This window comes from Lampris incognitus, chromosome 2 (assembly GCF_029633865.1).
Source record: "Lampris incognitus isolate fLamInc1 chromosome 2, fLamInc1.hap2, whole genome shotgun sequence".
Taxonomy (NCBI): Eukaryota; Metazoa; Chordata; class Actinopteri; order Lampriformes; family Lampridae; genus Lampris; species Lampris incognitus.
Window position 1 is genome coordinate 35,053,034 of NC_079212.1, and position 24,626 is coordinate 35,077,659.

At 41.3% G+C, this 24,626-nt stretch overlaps 1 protein-coding gene across 1 annotated transcript; it reads right to left on the reverse strand.

Moving 5' to 3' along the window:
- Nucleotides 1-3,704: 3,704 nt before the first annotated feature.
- On the reverse strand, nucleotides 3,705-23,173 carry rhoab (ras homolog gene family, member Ab). The gene is made up of 5 exons (XM_056274000.1): nucleotides 23,015-23,173; nucleotides 10,655-10,812; nucleotides 9,150-9,270; nucleotides 6,946-7,076; nucleotides 3,705-6,476 (listed from the first exon to the last, which is right to left on the reverse strand). Exons 2-5 carry the CDS (start codon nucleotides 10,808-10,810, stop codon nucleotides 6,303-6,305), a joined length of 582 nt encoding a protein of 193 aa, XP_056129975.1. The 5' UTR covers nucleotides 10,811-10,812; nucleotides 23,015-23,173; the 3' UTR covers nucleotides 3,705-6,302.
- Nucleotides 23,174-24,626: the final 1,453 nt, after the last annotated feature.

Here is a 24,626-nt window from a genome sequence, read left to right on the forward strand (position 1 = left end):
ACCAAATCTTTTCTTTTTCTTTTTTTTTTAACAGAAGCTGTTGGATGCGTGGCTGGAAGTTCAGGCTTTCATTGCAAACCTGCGAGAGTGCTCCAAATATTTTAACAAATATTTGTCTTTGCATGTTATTTCGTTTCTAATATCTTGTTGCCTGAAGCTGATTTAAATAACGCACATTTATTCTGCCATACTTTGACAATATACTTTAATTTCTCTAGAATCAGTTTGTGTTGTCCGTCATAGAATATAGACTAGGGTAAGCCCAGTGAGAATGCAGTGGTTTTAGTCAGCTCATATATTAACAGCGAGACAGCGATCGATTCCGTCCATGGTATTAGTAAGCAAGCGTATGGCATCACCGAGAACAAAACAGCTGTAGTTCTTTTGCCATGACATGCTGTTGTCAAATAGATATACGAAAATAGACGAAAAGTCGGCCTACACCAAATATAGGCTGCACAAAAGAGGACATATCGCTGTATTTGAGGTTTCATCGTAAAAACAGGTGCGGTGTATGCTAACAGGCTGAAGCGAGTCCAGGAATGTAGAGGGGGAGTAACGCACTACACCCGGCGCGCCCCCGTCAGAGGCTGCGCGGTGGGAGTGAGTCTCTGACGCGAGCGCCGGTCTGTGTCGATGTACAGTTCGTACTGCAAGATGCGTCTAAAGTCAAACGAGGCAACTACAGTTACCAACTCCCAAATGCTCGAAACACCGCTCTTAGATTATTGACGTCACAGAAAGTGTAATTGGTTTCCTGTTGAAATATGGATATGCCGTCGAGATAAACTTCTCCCTATCCTCTATGAACAGAGAGTAGCGACAGGGTGCGGTGTTTCGGGGGGTGTAGGGGAGCTAAGTAAAACTTGGGAACAAAACGATGGAAGAGGCGTCGAGATGACTCATAATCATGAGACTGTCGTCGCTTCATGGCAAGTCATGATAACAAGAGTCATAAGGTTAAAAAAAAGTCATAATGAAAAAAAACTTTGGTCTCTCTTTCTCACTACTTTCCTCCAAATAATAGATCCTTGCGTGACCCTCCCCCTCACTCCTCATCGCTTCTCCTATTGGATAGCTCCCTCCTCTCCTTCTCGCCCATTGGACAAATTCAGCAGGTGATGAGCTCATATTGGTTAAAAATAGTTGGGCTCGAGACGGGCTAAAAATAGATTGGTATATAAAGCCAGTGGCTCATGGGCGCCGCGCGCCACTCTTCAGCTGTTGCAGGTCCGCGTAGAGAGAGAGCGCGAGAGAGCGCGAGAGAGAGAGAGAGCGCGACAGCGAGAGTATATGGCCCGGCCGGCGTATGGAAAAATGACACGGCCCTGTGTGTGTGTGTGTGTGTGTGTGTGTGTGTGTGTGTGTGTGTGTGTGTGTGTGCGTGCGCAGCGTCCCCTGTACCGTGTCCCCTCGGCGAACGTGTGTTTTGTGGATTTCTCTCTCAACTCCCTCCATGTAGCTGTGTTCAGTCTCCCGGCCTATGGCTCTCTCCTCTCGCCAGTCTCACCCACCGTGCTGTCCTCTTCGAAGCGTCGACAGAAAGAGCGGGGCTGCCCGGTCTCTCAGCCCTGACATGATCTGGGTGGAGGAGGCAGTGACGGACTTCCTTCCTTCCTTCCTCTCTTAACGTACTTGGCCTCTCGTTCTTGCTCGTCTGTTCCCCCAAAGTGCCTTTAGTGTTTCGTGAAGCAGGTCACGGCGGACTGATGTCAATGGGGAGGGGGAGGGCTGTTTCTCTTTTTTACTTTATTAAAACACGGTCATTTTCAGTAATAGGAACGCAGTTAGTTCACCCCCGCCTCTCCCAGCTCTTCTGAATTTCTGAATCAGCCCCACATTAAAACATTAACATTAAAAGGGGCGAAGGTCAATTGCACGCATTGAGTATCTCATGATCAACACGCCACCAAAAAAAAGTGAAAATAAAAATATACAACATTTCATTTCTGGTGACATCCCTACTTTATTCATTTGTTTATTTTTAAAGAACTATACTCCCCCGCGGACGAGTTACCATGCATGAGCATGAGGTACAGTAAAAGCCTGTTATATATTCCAACAGGCATTTACACACATCCACATGTGGGAGCTGTACTAGTACAACCACCTGACTCCCAATGCTGATCTCGTGTACACACACACACACACACACACACACACACACAGCGAGAGAGCCCAGGGCTGTAGCTGAACAATACCCAGATTCATCCCACGAAAGCTTACACCACCTCACCTCTACATCCCACACACCCAGCTATCTACGCAGCAAAGATCCCCACGCAAGGCCAGAGGCCACCGGCTCACCATGTCCCATGGAGAGAGCCACGTGTAGGCATGTTTTCAAAGCAACCCAACCCAACCAGCTGATCTGTGCAGTTGATGGTGTGTTAATAAGCGAAATTAGCTGGTTGTGCTGGTTGGTAGGAAGGAAAACCCACATGGCACATGGCTCTGTTGAGGACAGCTTTGAGCACCACTGCTGCAGGCAAGCACTTCTCAATGTTGGCATGTACTAGCTTGTCTCTTTTATGCTTTTCTTAAGCAGACGGAGCTGCCAGTAAGTAACCAACCACCCAGCAGCCTCGCTCATTTGTGTTAATTAACTTGCGATAAAGCTGCTGAACAAACCTTTGTCCTAAATTTGATTTTACAGTGACTTGCAAAATAAGCAAGGCAACGTGCTTAATAAGATGTATATCTGAGATGCTCTTATTAATGAGGGGACAGGCCGGTAGTTACAAGAGGACATCCTATTGCCAAGTCATCATGGATATGAAGACTGATGAATACTGGCCAGACTCAGGTGTTGTTCAAGGTACTGCTGGAGAGCCGCTTAAGTATGAAGCCCTTGAGACAGGCATCTCGATAGTATACTGAATCAGATGCATCATGGTTGGGGGCCCAGCATTACATGTTGTCAGCAGGTGTAGAATTCCTTGCACCACCCCTGGAGTGTGGAGTGCATTATCAAAACATATTAAGCGTGGAGATAAAGAGAGGGGGATGGGGTGTACGTGCTGCTGCATAAAACATGACAGGTGTCTGATAATACTCATAACAGCAACGGCAACTTTTCAGCGGCTTCCTGTGTAGCTCAGTTTTAAGTTTTGTTTCCACTTGCTCAAGTCCAAATCACTCCGCTTTAGACGAGTCTAGTGGAGTTTGGTGCAAAAGCGCCATCGTTCTCGTTACGCTGTGTGAGCATGGAGATGTCCTTAAGATTTCTTTAGCCCGAGTTTTAGTTATCAAGGTCACATTACACTTCCATCAACACGGATCTTACAAAACAGCATCTTCACAAAGAACTTACATAAGGGCCACCTGACGCGATGCCAGCTGAGACAAGCTCACCTAATTGCATCTTTAATGTCTTCCAACTGTTGGCTGGCTCCAAGTGTACTGTATAGCATGTACAGAAAACCACACCAAACATCCCATAATACTCCCCATTACCTTCACACAGGTTTCAGGATCTTTAATAGGTACCATCAATGTTCTTATTTACTTGATGCTGTATTATGAAGTATCGACTTATCTTCTAGCTGTCTCCAGGGGAAGCATTGCCACATGGGGTTTCTGCTGCATCACTGTACATTTCACACAAAACAACCGCAAATCATTACTCCTCTCATAATTAATGTGTATTGATTGAGCTTAGACGCTATTACCATTCCCTCGGACCACAATGAAAAGGAGCTGAGTGGTATAGAAAGTAATTTATTACACAAAACCAAAGCTAGTTTACAAATACAGTTTCCAGTCCTGTGCATGTCTAGAGTCTATATGAACAAACCCACAATTCATATTTACAGACGTTTGCATACAGCTTGGTTTTCCTGTTCCTTTGTTTACAAACACATTTACCTCAAGGTTTTCAGCAACCAAAATTAATTTTAAAATACAATAAAAACTGGAAATAATAATTTGTACATAACAAGGAGAATAAAACTTGACAAGTTTTCTCTTTTGTCTTTTCAGTCTAGTTTGTGTTAAAAAATAAACAAAAGAAAAAAAAATCATAGCTAGCAAACGTGGTCCAAGCAAAGTTCTAGACAGGCAACCGAGAGGCCAGCCTTGCTCCTGAATGCCTAATAACAGCAATGATTGACAGGTGGTGACAACCAATTGTAAATCATTAGAAAAAAAATAAATCAAATAAGTAGTCGCCAGTCTCCCATTTTAAATACTGATAGACAACATATTTATGACTTTGTTTAAAGAGGGAAAAAAAGTGTAAAACAACAACACAAGACTAGGGTACTGGAGCAGTCTACTCCCTGAAGACCAAGAGGAGGAACAGTTAACCATCAATTCATACACAATTTTTAAAAGCAGGCCTCTAGACGCATTTTATGTGGCTGGTATATCCCAAATTTTCCAAGCCACTTTAACATTTTACTCAACAAATAGTTTTCTGAAAATGAATGGCAAGCACCAATGGTAAATGGGATTAAAAAAAAAAAGTATAAATACTAATAATTGTAAATCCCAAATGTCTAAACTTGGTATTTTCCGAATTGGGATATTGAACTCCCCTGGTTTTTGTACATTTGACATTTACACATGCAAACACAAAAACAACTACTCACTTCTCATAAATAATGGGACCATTAGTGTGCATGTGAAGACAATATGGTTCCATCCATTTCTCCTCCTAGTCTCTCTATATCCAGGGACAGATGGGAACCAGCAGTCAGCGACATGGAAGGGGAAGGGATGGGAGCCAAGCCGTTTCACAGTCTGGCCAGGTTGGACTATGCGAAGCAGAGGACTTCCTCTTTCTGTTCACTCGCCATTGTGTAAATGGCCAGCTTTGCAAACTCAGACAAAATGTTCAAAATTATATAAGAACCTTCAGACTAGGGTATTTTACCACCCAAAATGGCTAGTAGAACAAATCTGCCACAGTCAGTAGAAAGCCGGTACATGGAAAAGTGGCTACTGTTCATTCATGAGCCTGGTCCTGTGGGTGCCATAGTATAGCCCCTTCTCTAGAATTTACAAGTATGGACTTTAAAATCCTTAACATTGCCATCCACATCACCATGGTGACATGCCAAATGTTTTGAGTGCTAGCTAGCAGACACACCATTTACATGGCACTGAAACGAAATTTGGGGCCAACGTGGCTTTCACTCAAAACTATAATGTCTAAAGTCATTATTAAGTCAGCGGCTTTAGGTCTGGGTGATGGTGAAAGGTCGGGGGTCCAATTCAAAATCCTCTGGTTCTGTTGGGGAGATGGGGTCTGTTCATTACTTGTTTCCGGAATTCATCTTTCCATTCACCCCTCCACGTTCTCAGCCCACTGGCCCCAGCAGTGCACATAGCAGATGCTGGCTACAAGTAGAGTAATACTGAACTGAAAACTGCACTGAGGATGATTCATTTTCAATCAGATGGTAAATTGAAACTCCTGCCAATATAAGGGCATTTATTGTCAAGTATTTTTGGATGGGTTGATATATATATATATATATATATATTAAAAAACAAAACAAAACACTCAAGACATGAGCCTCTCACAGAATGAGTGACTTGTGATTGGATTCCCAATTCTTTCAAAAGCAGACTGAGTGCTCAAGCAGCACAACCAGCGAGTTACTTCTCTGCTTTTGGGATACGTCAAACAGCCATGCAGGGATAGATCAAGCACTCCACATGTATTTCAAATACACAAAACCACTACCCAAACTAGGCCCATCTTTTTTTGCCTTGGTTTTGTTTAAACAGTTATCATGGCCATTAATAGCAGCACATTAACTGACTGCACCCCACCGAACCTTGTACAATTGGGGTCGTTTGTCCAATGGTAGCCTTTTACAGTGGAAGCCATTTACCATTTTTTCTCTGCCCTCATCCATTATCAATTCATCCATCCCACCATCTACCCATCACTCAGGGTGGAATAGGCTTGCCAAATGATGGCTGGTTACATATCAATATGGCAGGCAAACGACCACAAAACTGACCACCATTTGGCTGATGTTGGTTTACCACCCTGACAGATAAACCCAGGGGCAAACAGTCCAAACGTTTACAGCACCAAGTCATTTAACGGGCTCTCCCTCAACCACCAAACCCATCCACCCCCCTCCTTTCCCCTTGTCCAAGGGCTCACCCTAGATAAGTCGAGTCCATCAAACAGTCATTTTACAGCGGTATAGTCATTTACTGCATTCTCGTCTTCTTCCCTGCCCTCCCATTTCCATCTATGCATCCCACCACCACCCCCCACCCTACCCAAGCCCCTGGTGTCGTAGCTCAGGGGTAAATAGAGTCCATTTATGACAGCCATTTTACAGCAGTGCACATTTACTGCTTTTTTTGCCACGGCGGGCCTGCAGCGCCGCCCTGGTGGCCATCTCAAACACCTCCCGCACGCCATCTTTGGTCTTGGCAGAGCACTCCATGTAGCCAAACGCGGCGATCCGATTGGCCATGTCCCTGCCCTCCTCTGGCTTCACAGGTTCCTATTGGATGAAAAAGCAGGCAGCAGGTTTAGTGCTGGATTTACAATGTAGTTGAGTTTAGCAAAGACTGTAAATAAATATTCTGTCTCCCTTTCTGTCTGTCTACACACTAAGAGAGAAGCTGAAAAGAAGACAGGTAGTTTCCATTTCATGAAGATTGTCGAGTTTGTGCATGTAAAGAGACTGGTGTCTTTCATCAATACATACGATCAATACAGAGACACAGAAATATTAATGTTAAAAACATCTGTCTGGGTGTTGTGGCACTGCCCCTCGCACTCTTTGTGATAATTTACTCTTTGTTTATAAAATACTTCAGCTATATACTGTAGCGACTGTGGATAACAGATTCACATAAATGGCCTAAGTGTGATGTTAGCATAATATAGTACATCAATAAAATAAAATCTCATCACCGTCCATAAAACCTCATGTAGGCGGTAGGAGGAAAAAGGGATCATTCAGATACCTGTTTCATCTTGGCCAGCTCTCTGCGGGTGTGCTCATCATTGCGGAGGTCTTTCTTGTTGCCCACCAAGATGATTGGCACATTTGGACAGAAGTGTTTTACCTCCGGGGTCCATTTCTCTGGGATGTTCTCTGTGACAAGAAGTGAGTAGTCGGGGGTTAAGATGGACCTTACATACATACATACAGACATACATACAAAAATAACCTAGCAACTCCAACTGGCTTAAATGTTATGCGTTAATTTGAAACAAACTTTTCTGTAACCTTCTAGGCATTCAACAAATTTCAAGATGCTAGGTAAGGGCCAGTGGATTCAGATTAAGTCTAAGATTAAAAAAAATAAATAAAAAAATCCCCCTGCCTGCCAATAGCATAAAAAAACAAAACAAAACCCTCAAGAACCTGTTGGTTAAAATAGTTTTGTGGCTAAGATTGTATTTCTTAGCCCATGTGTTTCGGGGATTGAATCTCACCAGAACCCTCTTTTCTGTGTTCGCCCTTCTGTGCAAGCAAACCGACTGTCTCAGTGAACAAGAAAAAATAACTGCTTGAAGGCTGGACTACCCATCCATCCATTATCCACTCTTCCTTAATAATAGCCAAAGAAGCACTGAAGCGATGCTTTTACATTTGTTCTCAGTTCTAGTGAACAAAACAAATCAAAGACAAAGCATTTCTACAATGCTGGCACAGCAATTATGCTTATCGTTAAGTAAGTTTACACAACAATGTCATTTGATCAAATTGCCATTTAAAAAGGTGACAATCTTTCAATTTTTTTTCTAGTTGTTAGTGAAAGAACTCATCAAAATTCAGCATCTGAGCTCAGAATTGTCTTTCTTTGTAAGCAAAAAGATTATCTAGGTGGTTGTACATTTTTACATTTTCAAGCAGAGAACTGAATGTCTGAAGAATTGTTATACAAAATAGTTTTTACAAAGCTTTTCTGTATTATTTGTTTTCAACCATTTTTTTCCTGCTCAAAAACTCTGAAATGTTCAACCCTTCACTAACATTTTTCAAATCATGTCTAGCATTTTCGATACTAATTTGCCTTTTAATCCGTTTGTTCTCAGAAAAGTGCTTTAATTGAATTAGCAGACTTATTTTCTGTAAAGCACACTGAACTATGAAAAAGGTCTAAATTAGACCCTTTTATTACTAAGCGCTTTAGTTGCTGTTATCTGTCAAGAGTGAAAAGCTTGCCCGCTGTTGTGGTTCTACATTTCAGGACAGCCAGTGACTGACATTGTGTGAGTGAGTGCAGACACATTTACTTCCTCTATGAAGGTTACACATGAGTCTCAAAGCTGTGAGCAAACAATCTGTAGACATTAGGATGACTTCTTATGAAGACAAGCGTCTTCAGGCATCTGTGTGGGAGATCCGAGAAGGTTTCACTGCCACAAGTATGCCACACAGAGTGTGTGTGAAGGAATGTATAAGGAAGAATGAGTCAGCAAATATACATTTCAAGACGTGTAAGCAAGTGTGTATGTGTACATGTATGTATTCATGCACACACACACAAAGCAGAATTCAAGAGGTCAAGAAGCCTCAGCTGTTTTTTTTTTTTTTTGGTCCTTTGCCTTGAGGCCTGGAATGTAAAACCAGAAAATCAGAACACTTTGGTCCCACTGAAGAGGGGAAACTTATGATTACTTTTAACCTATCACTTCCCAGAAGGAGCCACAAGTTTCATTCACCTTCACACAAAATAAACTCAACAGACTCTAATGTGATCAATTAAAAAAATCGGGATTCCGCTGACGGTTACCAAGGCAACCGAGCTGTCTTTTCATTTTACAGTAACCCTATGTATCCACCTTGTGTAGCTGGTGACAATGTTGGATCCACAAAAAAAAAGAAAAAAAAAAGAATGAAGTCTTGATTTAAAAGGTTTAATTCAGGTCGGCAAACAATAAACCCCCTCATCCTGAATATTCAAAAGTGTGGATGGACTATATATCCCCGGACGGACACGGACATGCGCACACATCACACACACACACACACACACACACACACACACACACACACACACACACACACACACACACACACACACACACACACACACACACACACACACACACACACACACACACACACACACCTCTGTGTGTGTGAAAAGAGGAACAATGAAAAGGAGTGAAGTCCATGCATGAGCACCCATATGTATTTTGTGTGTGTTGGACTCACCCAAGCTGTCAGGGCTATCTATGGAGAAACACATGAGGATGACGTCAGTGTCTGGGTAGGACAGAGGTCTGAGCCTGTCATAGTCCTCCTGCCCTGCAGTGTCCCAGAGGGCCAACTCCACCTAAAAAAAATAAAAAAATAAAGATAAATCACAAAAAAAAGACAATAAGAGCATCATAGTCTGAATGTTGAACTTGGATTAATCTCCCCCCCCCCAAATTAAAATATAACATTGAAAAAGAGTTTTTAGTCAAACAGACAATGAAAATGACACATTAAAACCTGATATGCCCAGCTCAGGGACAAGGGTTGGGGCTAAATGTGGAAAGGAAATTAGGATGTTTAGGAAAGTGTGACACTTGACATGAGGTAGCCGGAGTAGTCTTCAGCTGAGGGACAGCTAGATTTCACCCAGCCAATAGAAACCCAATGTCCCAGATTCCCAGTAACTCACAATGAGCTCAGGGTGTTTGAATTTATTACACAGATGATTTGTGGGTACTGTAACAATAAGAAAAACTTTTATTTTAACCTCCTGAGACCATGCAGAATGAAGTATAAGGTGCAGAAATGTGCATGTGAAACATGGCATCACGAGGCCACATGGTCTCAGGAGGATACAGCACTTTTCTAAAACAATGCTACAAAGTGCTTTACAAAGAAATAAACTAGACAAGGCAAAAATAAGAATAAGACCTTGCAAAGACACACACACACACACACACACACACACACACACACACACACACACACACACACACACACACACACACACTTCGCTGCAGGTCCTATCCCAGATTGTAAGATTAACATTTAAAGAGTCAGACCAAGGTCAAACTGCAATAGCATTTCCTCTGGAAGAGGAGGTTATAAAAACAGTGTGGATGATTGTTGTACAATGATTATCTAAATGAGTCACAAACTTGTGTAATCAAAATGCATTTGCTTGTGTGTGTTTGTATATTCATCACCACAATGAAAGCGATGACAAGATAAACTTGGTCCCTGTAGCCACATGTGTTAGCTTGGCAACCAATCCCATTTAGGATTAAGCACAGCTGGGATGCCTGGGAAACCGATTCAGCTGCAGTGGGCTACCACATCACCACTGGGGGAGGTGTGGGGTTATGCAGAGGTTTCATATATATTGCTTTTTGTTAATAGTTATAAAATTCTGTTCTGCTACCAAGTAACAACTGCACTAGCAGTAAGAGTGACTATCTTCATTTTGGCCGATTAATAGATTATAAGTAAGAAAAATTTATTTTTATGGCACCCTTTTAAATGGTGTATAGTTTCCAAGTGCTTCATGACGCATTAGATCACAAACATGAAATAATCAACATGAGACAAATTCTAAAAGGGAAATCAACTAAAGAGGCCATAAGGTGTGCATTTATTCAACTAATCAGAAGCAAGCCCCAAGGTGAAAACCTCTCCAAGGACCACTGCTAAATTTACAGAGGTAAAACACAGATGACTCATGTCATCCTTCATTTACATACCTGTTTTCCATCAACCTCTATGTCTGCTACGTAGTTCTCAAATACAGTGGGCACGTAAACCTCGGGGAACTGGTCCTTGCTGAAGACAATCAGCAGACAGGTCTTCCCGCATGCTCCATCCCCAACTATTACCAGCTTCTTGCGGATGGCTGCCATGCCTGGATGGGTGGGAGTTATAGGGTCACGATCAGGGCAAGACAGAAATAAAGTGAATCATAGCAGAAGAAAGCAGAAACATTTAATAACCACAAGGGAACAGATGATTATCTCATGTCATGAGGATTGAGTGTCTGGTAATGAAAGAGGCAGAATTTCCACCAAACTTTGGTGGCATGACTTTTAAAAATAATGATAAAAATAGTACAGACAATGTGAAAAAAATTCAGAAGTAAAGAACCTTTCCCATCAGTTACACAGCAGAAAATCCCACTATAAATTTTTAGCTGTAAAACTAAGTCAGCAGTCCTGACCGCTAGATTATGTTTTCTTTTGTATGGAGAGAAGAGTGGAAGTTAGGGACAAAATGCTTGAATCTGTGCAATGTGTTTTTCTTGAGGGATAAGAACTATCTAAAATGCAACTTGATTGGTTGATTAAAGACCTTTAGAAAGATTCAAAGAAATAGCTTAAAAAAAGGGGAAAAAAACAAAACAAAAAAGAACCCCGCATTTAGGGTCCTTGCATTTGCAAAGAGAAGGGGTGTAGATGGGCACCAGCCAGGTCTTGGGAGTCATGGGGCAGAAAAGGATGAAAATTACTTATTGATAGTTAAGAACAGTATGGATAGAGTTAGATAAAACCTAAATTGTTAAGGACCATATGGGTAGATTTAGATACAACCGCAGCCTACTTAAACCTGGAAGAAAAAAAACTGAAGAAACAGTTTTTAGGTCAGCTATACAGGTTCTTATCTCTGTCTACATCCTATCAGATGCAACGTGCACCACGGTGCTAGTAGAAGACCAATCAGGAAGTAAAACACGCTCCACTAAGATGTTAATGGTGTTTACACAGCAAACTGATGAGCTAGCATGGGTGTGTGAAAGAGAGGTTGCCCAACAGACTGAAAGGGAAGTAGTATCAGTGAGATAAAGAAGTGTGGTCAGTCAAAAAATGGGCAACTGAGAAAGAGTTTTGTTTGATTGGTTGGGAGCAGCTAAGATCAGACTCACTCCATTTTGGGAAATTGCATACAACAGAAAAAAGCAACATTTAAGAACTACATGTTGAAATTTGTCTTACACGTGCTAAAATGAGGCAGGAGGGCAAATGGCAGTACACAAAAAATGTTGCGTCTCCCTTACTTGTGCTATTAATTGTTGTAGTTAAAAGTTAATGAAAAGGGCAGCAAACACTACAGCTCTCAACATCGGCATTTAACTAAACAAGCCCCCCCCCTCCCGCCAAAATATTTAGGTGCTTCAACTGTGGCTCTTGCTTTTGAGATAACCGCCCTCTCTACACCGACTAAGGGTCAATGTTGGGAGATTAAAGAAAAACAATTCCGTACCAAAAACAACACAACACATGTAGCCCTTCAAAGACAACAATTAAATTGCAGTGTTTCCCATTAATTACCTCGACTGTGGTGGCACGCTACAGTCTAATTTGTCCTGCTCCAGTTTCATAATGAACTGAAAACATTTTTACACGTGTCATGATAAAAGATCTCCAACGTTGTGCTTTACGCTGTTGCTTCAGCAAAGCATCTCTCACTCAGTCAGTCAGCACGCCCCCCCAGCCAGACTGCAACAGAAATACAGAACAGCAGCAACACTACAGCGATATACTGAGCACTTTTTGATCACTGCAGGAAGGCTCCCTTTTTCCTTCACTCCTCAAAGGGGAGGTTAAACCAAAGGACCGACTACAGAACGGCCCCCTGGAGTCTGGAGGAATCCAGTTCTGTGCTCACTAACACTTCAGCAGGGTGGATGCTTACTAGCATGGGACTTTCGGTGTGTCTGGCTTAAAGACAGTTTAACTTCAAGCCCCCTGCCTCAACTTCAATCTTCCTGTAAACGTCGATGAGAAATGTGTGTCCAAAACACTCCCAACTATCAAGAGTAGCACAGTTACTGATTTTTATTTTTTTTGTGATTAGTACACAAACTATCAACAAAAGAAAGAGACACTTAACAGGACATCCCTTAGTATAATTTAAAAAAACATACCTGCCGCAAATAGCCATTCCCTGATCTGACAAGGTGGGAAACCAACTACTGTCGATCAAATGCCTCTGCAGACTCTACCCCATCATCTTCATCCAAACAACAGCCAGCTAAAGGCATTGGATGGACATATTCTTCTTACCCTTAGCTTCTCTCACAGTACATTTGATCAATGTAGATATACAATATCATTATGCCTAGACAGGGGTCAATTTATAGGAAAATTTCTAGTTGTACATGGGGAAACCAAGAGCTCATTTTGCTGCCTTCCTACATAAAACTAAGCCAAACCACCACAGTGAGGGCTTCTTTCTTCATTACAGTAGTGAAGTGTTTTGGAAACGACTACTGACTAGGTGTTTTGTAATGGAATCAAGCAACAAAATAAAGGTCAATACATGATGTATATGAAAAGAAGTGTGAAACCACAAGCACCAGCTGAATGATCTGTTGAACGACTGGAACACAAGGCTTGATGTTTTCAGAAACCATCTAAATTGAAAACTAGCAGAGATGCCTTCACAAGTAGAACTCAAACGTGATTCTAGGGTTGTCCCAAATATCATTTTTATGGGCTCCAGAGCTTTGGTAGTAACCAATAGCAAATAACTGAAGCTTCGGCCGGGGGGGCTGAACATGACTTGGGAAGGACTCAGCCAGACATTTCACTGTTGTCAAATGCGATGGACGGCATAGCGCTGCAGCACGTGTCTTTCAGTTTAATTAAAGGCATTCATTCTTAAAGATTCTGTTATTCAACAGTATTGTTGGTTGTATTGCAATTTAGTTTCCAAAACCACTTTCCAAAAGGTTTGGTGTGTTTTATGCACGTTTGTAATCCCGAGGGGTTTGGCTGAACGAGGTCCTATCTGCACTTTTTGTGACATAATACCAGCTTGTGACAATTTTATCATGGATAAATTATACACCTACATAAATGCTCATGATAATAGACTCCGAATCCAAGACGCCTGACAAAGCGCTGTGAAACAGAAGTGCAGAAACAGCATATTAGCTCTAACAAATTCCAGATTTGTATTTATTTAGTTTCTTTATCTTTTCTCAGTACTTGCACACATTGAAAAAAATTTTCCTAAGCATTTAACCCATCATTACACAGCTGAGGTCTTTTGGCATTTTGTCTTCACTTTAATGGCCAAGGTGAACTGATGCGTGAGGTTCACTGCGGCGAGAGAGAGGGATGTCAGGCACCCAAGCAGGGATGGTATATATTTCCACATTTCAACAGTGTAATTAAAAAGTATAAATATAATACAAGAATGTGCTGACTAAATGTATTTTCGAGTTTGCCTTTACTGATAGCCTACATTTAGGAAGAAAAAAAAATTCTAATCCCAAAATTGAAAACCGAATACCTACCCAATGAACGAATATTCGGGTCAAGCCCTACATAATTCTTTACATTTTACGGAGAAAAACTACATAATTTGGTTGGTAAGTGTAGCTAAGTTTCTCATCTGAGGACTGGTCAATTTCTTTTTACAACACTGCAATATTTTAACTGGTAATCAAAGCTTGGTGTGAGACATGAAATGAAAGATTTAAAACCCAAAAGTTGAAATGACACTGCGATTAATAACAATGGATCAAAAACTTAAGAGCTAAAAGCTGAGCGAACATGTGGTAGCAGCTGTTTCTTTTAAGAAACTGAACAAATATGTTCAAATATGTTCTCTCTTACAAATTAAAAGTTCATGAACATTAAATTTTGAATAACTTGCAGATCTGATGCTGAATATAATTTTGATGATACTGTCATGTATCAACAGCTTGGTTTTGTGTCCCATCTTGGTTGCCCTGTGGAAATTCCGGGTGTTAGAGATGACCGGATGACTGTATAAAAAGTTAATCTCTGTTAGTTAGCTAAACAGGGAGTGGAACACCTAAGAGATCATTTTCATTGGTGCCACCCAATCCAAATATGTATTCACGCACTGCACTGAACGGTATTTTTGACATAACCATTCTACAAATGGTACATTAAAGCACTGCAAGTAGGACAGTAATGTAGAATGTTGTCTCTTTTTTTTCCCAAAATACAACATACGTATATTAAACCAATAGGGAAATAAAATATTTCACAAACCCATCGAACTCTATAGAGTTCGAACCTGAGGAAATATGCAAGACAGAAAAGTCTGGGGTCAGTCACTGTTTAAATCCTCAGACCGACTTGTATAATGTCAACGAAGGCCAACTGAGATAAAGTCAATGACTAGGGTCTTTGGAGCAGCAAGGTATTTAGCCCCATAACAGCTTCAGTAGCGCTGCAAAAATTACCCACAATAGGAGGGAGGGCTTTCACTTTAGCACAAAAAATTTGGCTCGATATTTGGAAAAAAATATAAGCAAGTTTGAATTTATGTATGAATCTACATGTCAATCTGCATGTCTCAAATTTCAAGGCTAAATATAGGCCTATCCTTTGGCGGGTAATTAGCTGTCTAATATGTTTCTCCATTTGTATGAAAAAGTGGGCACCTGGGTATAAATAGAGACAGAATTCTTTCAGAAGAATTTATTGGCTAGCGGCGAAAAATGTGAACATAAACATTGTGCTACATTTTCAAAAACACCTCTAGAATTGGCTAAGACTTAATGATAATACACATCACTCCTAAAATTATCTAGTATTCAAACCTGTCTCGGGACAATCAAGGTTACCCTCTAATTTGCAAAATACCAGGATAGAGTTTCTAACTTTAATTCTACTCACTGACTAACTTGGGTGATTATAGTTTTCATAATTCTTGACATACATAAAACATATATGATATTGATATCCTCTTGTTCATTTCTAAAGCATGTGTTGGAATGCAAATTCAAGTTTAAAGTGGCAACCCTAATAGGAACCTGTGGTTACACCAAGCAACTACAGGTCGTCGATGTGTGCGGAAGGCAATGAAATTGCCAGAAATGTATTTTCTGCAAAATTTGCATTTAGTTAGACAAGTTGCAAACATGGATGAGATCAAGACCAAACATAAAAAAGCAGGAGGTAAATGTGGAAAAAGGCAAGTAACCAAAAAATAACCAGCAGCAACGAAGAAGAGTGCAGCATCTCAAACAGCAGAATTCCTTATGTGTCAGGTTTATGCATAACAAGGGAACGCTGCCATTCCTGCTGGAAACCATGCATGCACAACAGTGCAAATATACGTAGGTACATATTAATGAAGCCACCACAAAGGAACCTATACATCACCAATGTGCTGTCATCTTGGACAAAGCCATTTGAGCTAGGACTGACTGTTGGGTCGATTTTACATGTTGGGTTGAATTGGATCCAAGCTACACAAACTTTCAAGGAAAATAAGAGAAGGGGTTCCTTCTCTGGCCTACATCAATAAAAATGGATAAGTTAAAAGGATGGTGCACCTGTGAATTGTGCTCTCGTGCCCTGTGATCCATTATAATCCTGAAAGAAAAAGGTCCAGGCTACCTGTGCAAATCTCTACCCCAGCAACTAGTCAACCAGCACTAAGAGATGAAGTTAACCCAAACAGTAATCTCACATTATTAACTAATGGGCTATTCCTAATAAACTCAAAAGGCAAACACCACATGATCACTTTCTTCATCAAGCGACATACCTACAATCATTTGTCTTGAGGGCACTAATACAGATACAGACAAACTAGCCAGCTAACGCAAAAGATATTGTTAATACTACAGGTAAACCAGATGATTAAAGGGATGAATTTAAATGCATGAGAGACAGGGGAGGATTCAAATGGATGAAATTAACAGAGAAAATAGACTGGGAGGAAGACCCTCTGGTCAACTATTACGATGGGATGTAGGCTAATTAATAACAAAGAAAGAGGGAGACACTGATGAAGTCGTGGAGAGAGAGAGAGAGAGAGAGAGAGAGAGAGAGAGAGATGGGGGATGGGCTTTAACTTGCATCATGGACCGCATTTAAAAGTTAGCAGTCAATTATTTTGACAACGCTGTCAATCTTTTTCCTTCAAATGTATTTCCCAACAGGAACATTTGATTTATGCCTGGGGCCTGAACTGTAATGGCAATGACAGCATTCTAGTGAAAAAACTGATACTTCTATATGACAAAGTAGCTCTGCTCACTGCCCTGCTAACCAGGGGTCTCATTTATAAAACAGTGTGTAGGATGCTTATTAAAAGTGTACATGCACACAGAAGCCGAAAATGGCATGCACAAAAAAAAAAAAAAAAAAAAACGGAACTTAAATGTGTGATAGGCATCATTATACAATCTGGCTTCAATTCACTACCTCACCATCTGCATTTACGTACAGGTACGCACACTGTTTTTATAGATCACAAATTTTGTGTGGGAAGTGGCATACACCTCTTTCAGGCTCCGTTTTGTGCATACGCAAGTGTTATAAATGAGACCCCAGATATGGAGGATAATCCTATTCACCCAATTTTCTTATTTAAAAAAAACAACCCAAGAACTATAAATAAATAAATAAGACAGCTTGGGTTGTGTATAAGTGTGCCTCTTTCACACCAAAATCCTGGTACTTTTCTGGGTTTAAATCTCGGTATCGCTGATAAATGAAAAATAAAAACTAATTCCAGTTTCAGTTCCAGTTTTTGGCTGGACCGGATCAACGGGTCAGCCCTACAAACACGAATGTCACTGAGCGACCATGTTTAGAGTGACTGACTGATCATGTTTGACACGATTGGGGCGCTGGATCAGTTGACTAATGACGTCGCTGAAGTTAAACAATTGGTCGACTGGCCAGCCCTACAACTGCCAATGTCTGTTAGTGATCATATTACAGCTCGAGTCCACCAGGCACGGCTGAGACGTGGCCACTGAAACTAATTGCAGCCACTCTAGAGATGCCACAGCGTGTTTCTGAAGCAGTCTAGAAGTGGTCCAGAAGCAGGTCTCTGCTCTGCTGAAAATACACACCTAGTCTACTTTTGACAGAAGCTGCGCCAAGCTGCACAGAGCAGATCAAGCCGGACAGGAAGTCAGACACAGGAATGGCAACGAGCATCCAGTCAATTTTCAAAATAAAACACTGTGCAAACTCCTGAGCATACATCCTATCACTACATCAACATTACATCATAACCTGTGGCACCAGGCCAGAAGAAGTAACAGTTAATATAATTAAAACACAAAAAAGAAACCTTTTAACTACATAGCCTGTTTACCCATGGTAGAAAATCAACAAGTCAAAGCCATGAAGAGGATGGCACAATATCGTGTCACAGATGTGACCGCCACAGAGCCACACCTGGTGGAATCATTGCGTTAGATTAGACTGTTGGACTGAGTGAACATGTTATACGATTGGGCTGCTGGATCAGGTGACCAAAGAAGTCACTGATAAACACGGAACTATTGTATCGAATGCATCTTAACCATGTCATGTTATACGCTACTTCAGTACCATTGAACAACAAATATTACTGGGACCACTACAGAAAATTGCAGATGAACATTTAGTATCAAAGAATTCACATTATAGACACTACCACTGACTAGCCATCCAAAAGACTGGCCACAATTTTTAACATTGACCATACAAAGTCCAGCCATATACTAGGTTTTGGCTTAGTCTTGTTTCCTTTTCACAGAGCCTTGCAAAGCCAGCCCAAACGTTTTGCATTGCTCATTGTGGTCTGGCAAGGTTCAGTGGACATGTGTTTGACAGGAGAGTCATCATTGGGGGTACAGCAAAATTACTTTGCAGGTGACTGGGTCCACCTTTAATCAGTCAGAGCTGCAAATCTCATGACATAGAACCAGAGCAATACAATTCCATACACAAGCTGATCTGCTAGTAGTAAACACCATCACTGCTAGCAGGTCAGTCGATGCAGCTAGTTATAATTTCTGTTCACAATTCTTGCTGTTTCTGTAACGGTCTTGGATAAAACTACTTTTACAGCAACATCAACCCTAACCTCTCATCATCTAAAGCCTCCCCATAGTTTGCTAATTTGTCCGGCTTCCAGCTGCCAGGCTCAATCGATTCACCATGGATGCTTCCCAGATTAATATCTCTTTTCTACCAGGATGGTGCCACACCAGTTCTGCCTTGGTGCATTATGAGAAGTGGTCCGCATTTCGACAGGTTTGAGAACTGAATGTTACGTAGCAGAAGTTGGGGTAATTTCTGTGGGAAAAAAAATTATGTCAGATAGAACATATCTGCTTTTCTTGCTTTTTATAAATTTACTCTTGTTTCACTGCTTTCAAGAGACCTCTCACTGTTGCTGCTTTTGCTCATGTTTTATCAAAATTGCAGCGAATTTCTTGTGGTAGCCCATCCCATACCCACTGACGTCAGTGGTTCCAACTTTTGGACCAGCATTTTTGGGGAGCCAAGCCATGCCAGCTTTTTTGGCACTGGCACCAGTCTTTTTTTGGCTGTTGAAACCGGTTCTAGATTAGGCACCGGCACCGCGTCGGTGGAAAAGGGCTACAAATGGACTGAGTAGAGCTCAGGAGATTAAGGCCAAATTTGTGAGGCTACCTTTCACACAGACCCAGTGAATCCCTACATATCTGATACATCAGTGCCCTGTCCTGTCCAATGATCCTCACCATATCATCACTAGGGCTGAATAGAATCATACATATTGGCGATAGCGATAGTGCGACGCTATAAGCAATGTTTACAGGACAACAGACCAAACTCATCAGGTCAGAGGAAAGTCTAACCAGACATCCTTGGTCAGGGACAAGGTGATAGCAGTTCTTTTTTCCTTTAGAACCCTGGGAGACAGCGCAGAAAAATGAGAACAATAGTATTTGGCACCAGCAATCTTACACGGTGATGATCAGACAATATGAATATGGACCACCTTGCCCAAACCTAATCCTCCGCCTTTTGCTTAATTTGGGCTCGGAAAACATGGCAGGTGGATTAGATCTGATGTGTTGCCATTTTTCGTATATGGACAACATGTACTTGCGAGCCTTTGTTATTGCATCAGCTGCTTTGCACTACAGCAGAGCAAAGCAGTTGTCATTGCAATGCACATTCAAAACGCATTTATGCTGGGATTCTGTCAAGCACACTTACACCTACCTACACAATACTGGGAAAATACTGTGCAAATGCTTAAGAAAACTGCTGCATCATACAGGAGAATTTTCCAAGGATTTTGGGACCCTTTTATACTGAAAGGTGATCCCAGTAAAAACTCTGGATTTTGGTTTATATTAGTTTTGGTTTTAAGGGAGTATATCTGGTGTGGTTGATTCGGTATGCCTCTATCAAAAAGACGTTACCATTCTCATAAACACTCTATATATTTGGCATAGTTTGTCACGCGAATAAGCAACTGGTTTGCTTACTCCATTTTATTGCAATTTCTCACCTGACAATCCCGCGAGTGGCTTGACAGCATCCTCCAATCCTAACCCACCTAAAACCTCCTCTATCCATTAAACTACAAGGCTGTATTTGGTCGACAAGTTAAAATGCTAAGTAGCATATGGCTGTTCCCTTTGTTTTGCATACTGGCTTTTTGTGTGTTATAAATTGTTATTGTGCATGCTGGGAATTTTCAGTACCCTCTCTATCTTACTTGGGGAGTGACATCAACGCCTAAAGGCCTTATTTGAACTGGATTAGTTTTACTGGGCATGAGTGTGTGGCAGAGGGTAACTGTGACTTTAATCAAGCACAAACATGTCATGTCCATAATTCTATTTAATTAGAGTTTAAGTCCATAAAGTAAATAACCCAGGGCAAATTACCTCCCATTTTTCAGCAAACCTCAAGAGACCCACAATAACAGCCACTTCTTCAAACTGACACTTCCCGATCATAATAAATGCCTTGTGTTTTTGCAACTGGCAGAAAAACAGATGTGTACATCTTGACATTTTATGTCTTTGCTACAAGCTGCATTTTGAAGGGACTCATGTCGAGGCATCAACACAGACGAATGTTTGGACTTCTGCGATCACACACACTGTATAAAAAAAATTCATATCACAGTAAGCCATTCTAATTCAATTGGTGCTTAAGACTCAGTCCCTATAAGTCAGGGAATACCCCACACCATCTTCAGGGTGGGAAATTAACATCAGCCAAATGATGGTAAAATTTGGCTGGACTTAGACCAATTAATTTGTCAGTACTGATAGCGACTTGGCACAAGCTGTCTTTATTTGCATACAAAAATTCAGTGGGGCTGTTGAGATTTTTGGATTTTCCTTCCACTGGGGAAGACACATTCAATATTCATTTCACCACCCTGACTAGCTTGTTGAGTGCTACAATGACAAACATCAATTCACAGATTACCCAATGAAAAATATTTCTGTAATGGGGGTGGAGTGCATGGGGGTCTCTCTCCCTGGCTTTTCCTTCTTTACAAAACACTAACCTAATACATGAGCAGGGATGCTGGGGGGTCTGAGCCTGGAGGTCCTAACTACCAACTGCATATAATCTACACAACAGAGGCTATTTTGTCTATTCTATTGCTGCAATCATTGTTTGCTACACTGGATGAAAATGTTATCTGAACAACTAAGTGCAAAAATGTCTATCTTTCTTACACATTATTTACAGGAGAGAACATTAGGGCCATTGCAGGGCCATATATATAGCTCCAAGGGTAAAACCACATACAAGCACGGTAATGTGAAACATCTATGATAAAAAGGTCAACCAATTGCAAATGTGGATTAACGAAGCACTGAATCTTGTGAAGAGAAGCCAAATCCCAACAAAATCTATTCACACCACCAGTCAAATTCAACGTTCCTTTAAACAGATGCTTATTAGAAAGAATAAATATGTCCTGGGGGATTTGGTTTGGGAATATCCTTACAAGCTGAGCAGCTACAGCACAGGAAATAAAGCAATGCCTTCCAAACGTAATCTCTGCACAATTTAAACTCACCAAATCCGTATCAATAGAAAGTAGAGTGATATGTGACACATAAAAATCAAATATCTGAGTTCATGTTGTAGGCTGCTCTATGGGAATGGGAATAAGAGTCTGTAAATACCCAATTTTGTCAGAATGAAGTCAAATTAACAAAGTCATTCTTTCGATCATTTTTGCTTTCGACAGGACAATGAAGACTGAGGGAGTATAAGAAGGGAACAATATACAGGTGTGTACAGTTTGTTTTCACTGATTGAACTCAAAAGCTCACACAGAACACAAATACCAAGTTGACAGGCAAATGATGAGAACGGCTGAAGGATTTTGAAATTTCCAAAGCACTTGAGCTTGCGGACCCAAAAAAATAAGAAAATAAAGACGTTAAAGTTTCTCGTCCTGCTTATGTGAGGTCCTACTGTTTGGCCAAATACTGTTTTTAACCACCTAGTCACTGGGTGGGTCACCAGAAAGATGGCGTCATCACACAGGCAACAGATGGCTAGTGTGTCCGCAGTGGAAGAATGGGTGGGTGGCCCCGATCCAAACTAAACAGCAAGCCAGACTGAACATAATGTACACTTCCATCATTTGGCCCAGAATGTCGAGATGGCTTCGAATGACGTCTTATAAAATCAAACGTTGACGTTCCTTGTCGGCTAGGGATTGATTATCCATTGTCATGTTTAATAAAACCTAAAAAAAAAATCTATTATACTTTTGCCGCTTGAGAAATATAATCAAACATAGCCGATGTGTGTTTCATTTTCCCTCTCAAGTATCTGGAAATTCTTTTTTGTCTTACAACACTGATGTAAGGCTTTACAAAGTAACGCCGCGGCATCGGAGAGCTGGTCAACCGGGGCAAGTCAGAAGACTCATTGTTTGGCTACGGCTGGATTCGCCATCTAGGCCGGCCTTTGTGGTCCATGATATGAACATTACCGAACTTTTTCCTAGTCACGCAATAATAGGCAGTAGCCCCTTGTAAAGCAGTTTCACGTCGGTACTCGTATTAACGAAGCCGTCGACTCAAAAAGACGACTTTTCTCGCCAGGTACATGTCAGCGGTAAGCGGACCGCCCGCTTGGTGAGGTGCGGAAGCGGCGTTGAGACTGAGGCCGGTTGAAGGGGGGGGGGGGTAAAAAAGCTAACTTGGTTAGCTAACCTTGCTAGCTTTTAGCTTGGCTAGCAAGACCGCTTAACGCTATGGACAACTTCAAAACGAGTCCTATTTGAACTTAACCCCAACAACTTTAGCGCAGACACGGTTTGATCACCGTTAAGTGTGCCGGAAAGTAGTTTACCTGCAGTTTATGTGGCCAGCGGTCGGTTTTCCAGCGCGGAGTTCCTCTGCCGTTGAACAGGAGCCGCTACTCCCTCCCGTCTCAGTCCAATACAATGAACTACTTCACGGGGGCGCGCAAGGGACGTTTGTAGATTGGGGGAAGGGGGTGACGGAGACGAGCATGAGCCACGCCTGCGCGGGCACGTATGGCTGGACGGGTTCCCTACGGTCTCATTAACTGTGCTAAAAAGTCTGTGTTGTAATTACGCTGACTCATAAACAAAGTCTATTTTTACAGATGGTTGCTCACTTGGTAGCCGGCGGGGCTTTTTAAGACGTCAGAACTTGAGTGGCAGCATCGTGAGACGTATTCATTCCGTGGTGGAAAAGTTGCGCCGGAGGGACCTTATTACAAAAAGGGTTATTATCGCTCTGTGTAAGTTTGGTATAGAAGTGGTCAGAATGTATAAATTGGGGTGTCCCTTGATGTAACATGTCAAAAGCACGAGCATCTTCTCAGGACAGTAAAAGTTGGGCCCCGTGTATAAAAGCGCCTGAATTAACTGTTTACGGTTTGCAAACGTTTCGTTAGAACGTTTCATAGTGACTCGGTGACTAAAACAAGCAGAATTAAAAAGTAGAAGATGTGTTTGAATAGCTCTTTGAGACAGATGACTTTGAACCGTTTGCATCATCCTTCTTATGAAACCGGGTGCGCCCACTGGCACTTTGGCAGCAGGGCTGTTGATTTCTCGTAGTAATTGCTTCTATGAATCAAGTTTATGAGGCGCGAAGCATGTAGACTGATGCCTGTTCTTATTGCCCCATCTGGCGGCAAATATTGGTAATGCACCAAGTCGAAGCAATTTTATCGAGACCACTAAAATTGTCGATTCAATGTGACTACCTCCATTGGAAGTTAAAGAAAGATGGGTGAATATTGGGGAGATTAATCAATAGGATCACCATTCTCATTTTTACCGCTTTTAAGGGAATTTTCATTTCATTTTTAAGGGTCGATGGATCGCTCAGTCCCCAATTTTAGCAACGAACCACAGGGGTAATATTCCATTATTGAAAGTGTTAAGAATCCACCGACAACATTCATTTTGACGAGCACTTTTTAGATGTTAGAAGAAAACGTTTGAATATGGGTCATGTAATCAATATTAAGGCTTCCTCTTATTGTTGTTCCATTGATAGGTAGGTCAAGATGCTCAACTTCCCCACACTTGAGGTGTTCATATCTAACTCAGTTTTAACACGCGCACATTTTTATAAGACAACTATAATCCATCTCTTATAAATGGATTGTCCAGTTAGTATGTGTTATGGTTTTAGACTACTGTGAGAGTTAATTGCTAAACTGAGGACTCATTGTGGGCCTCCTTTCCAGCCTCCACAGAGAACCATAATTCGTTTTGTTGTAGTGCTAAAATGTTAGACATCTCATTTTGGTCCCAAATTCTTCATCTGAATTTTATTCATACCCAATGTACTTGTTAATATTATTTCTCAGTGCAAATAGTATTTGGTGTGAATATAGAGAACCACTACATAACGTTTATTTTCTTTTGTGAATTTTTTTTTTATCTCTTCATATTGCAAACTTACAATACAATCTCTTAAAC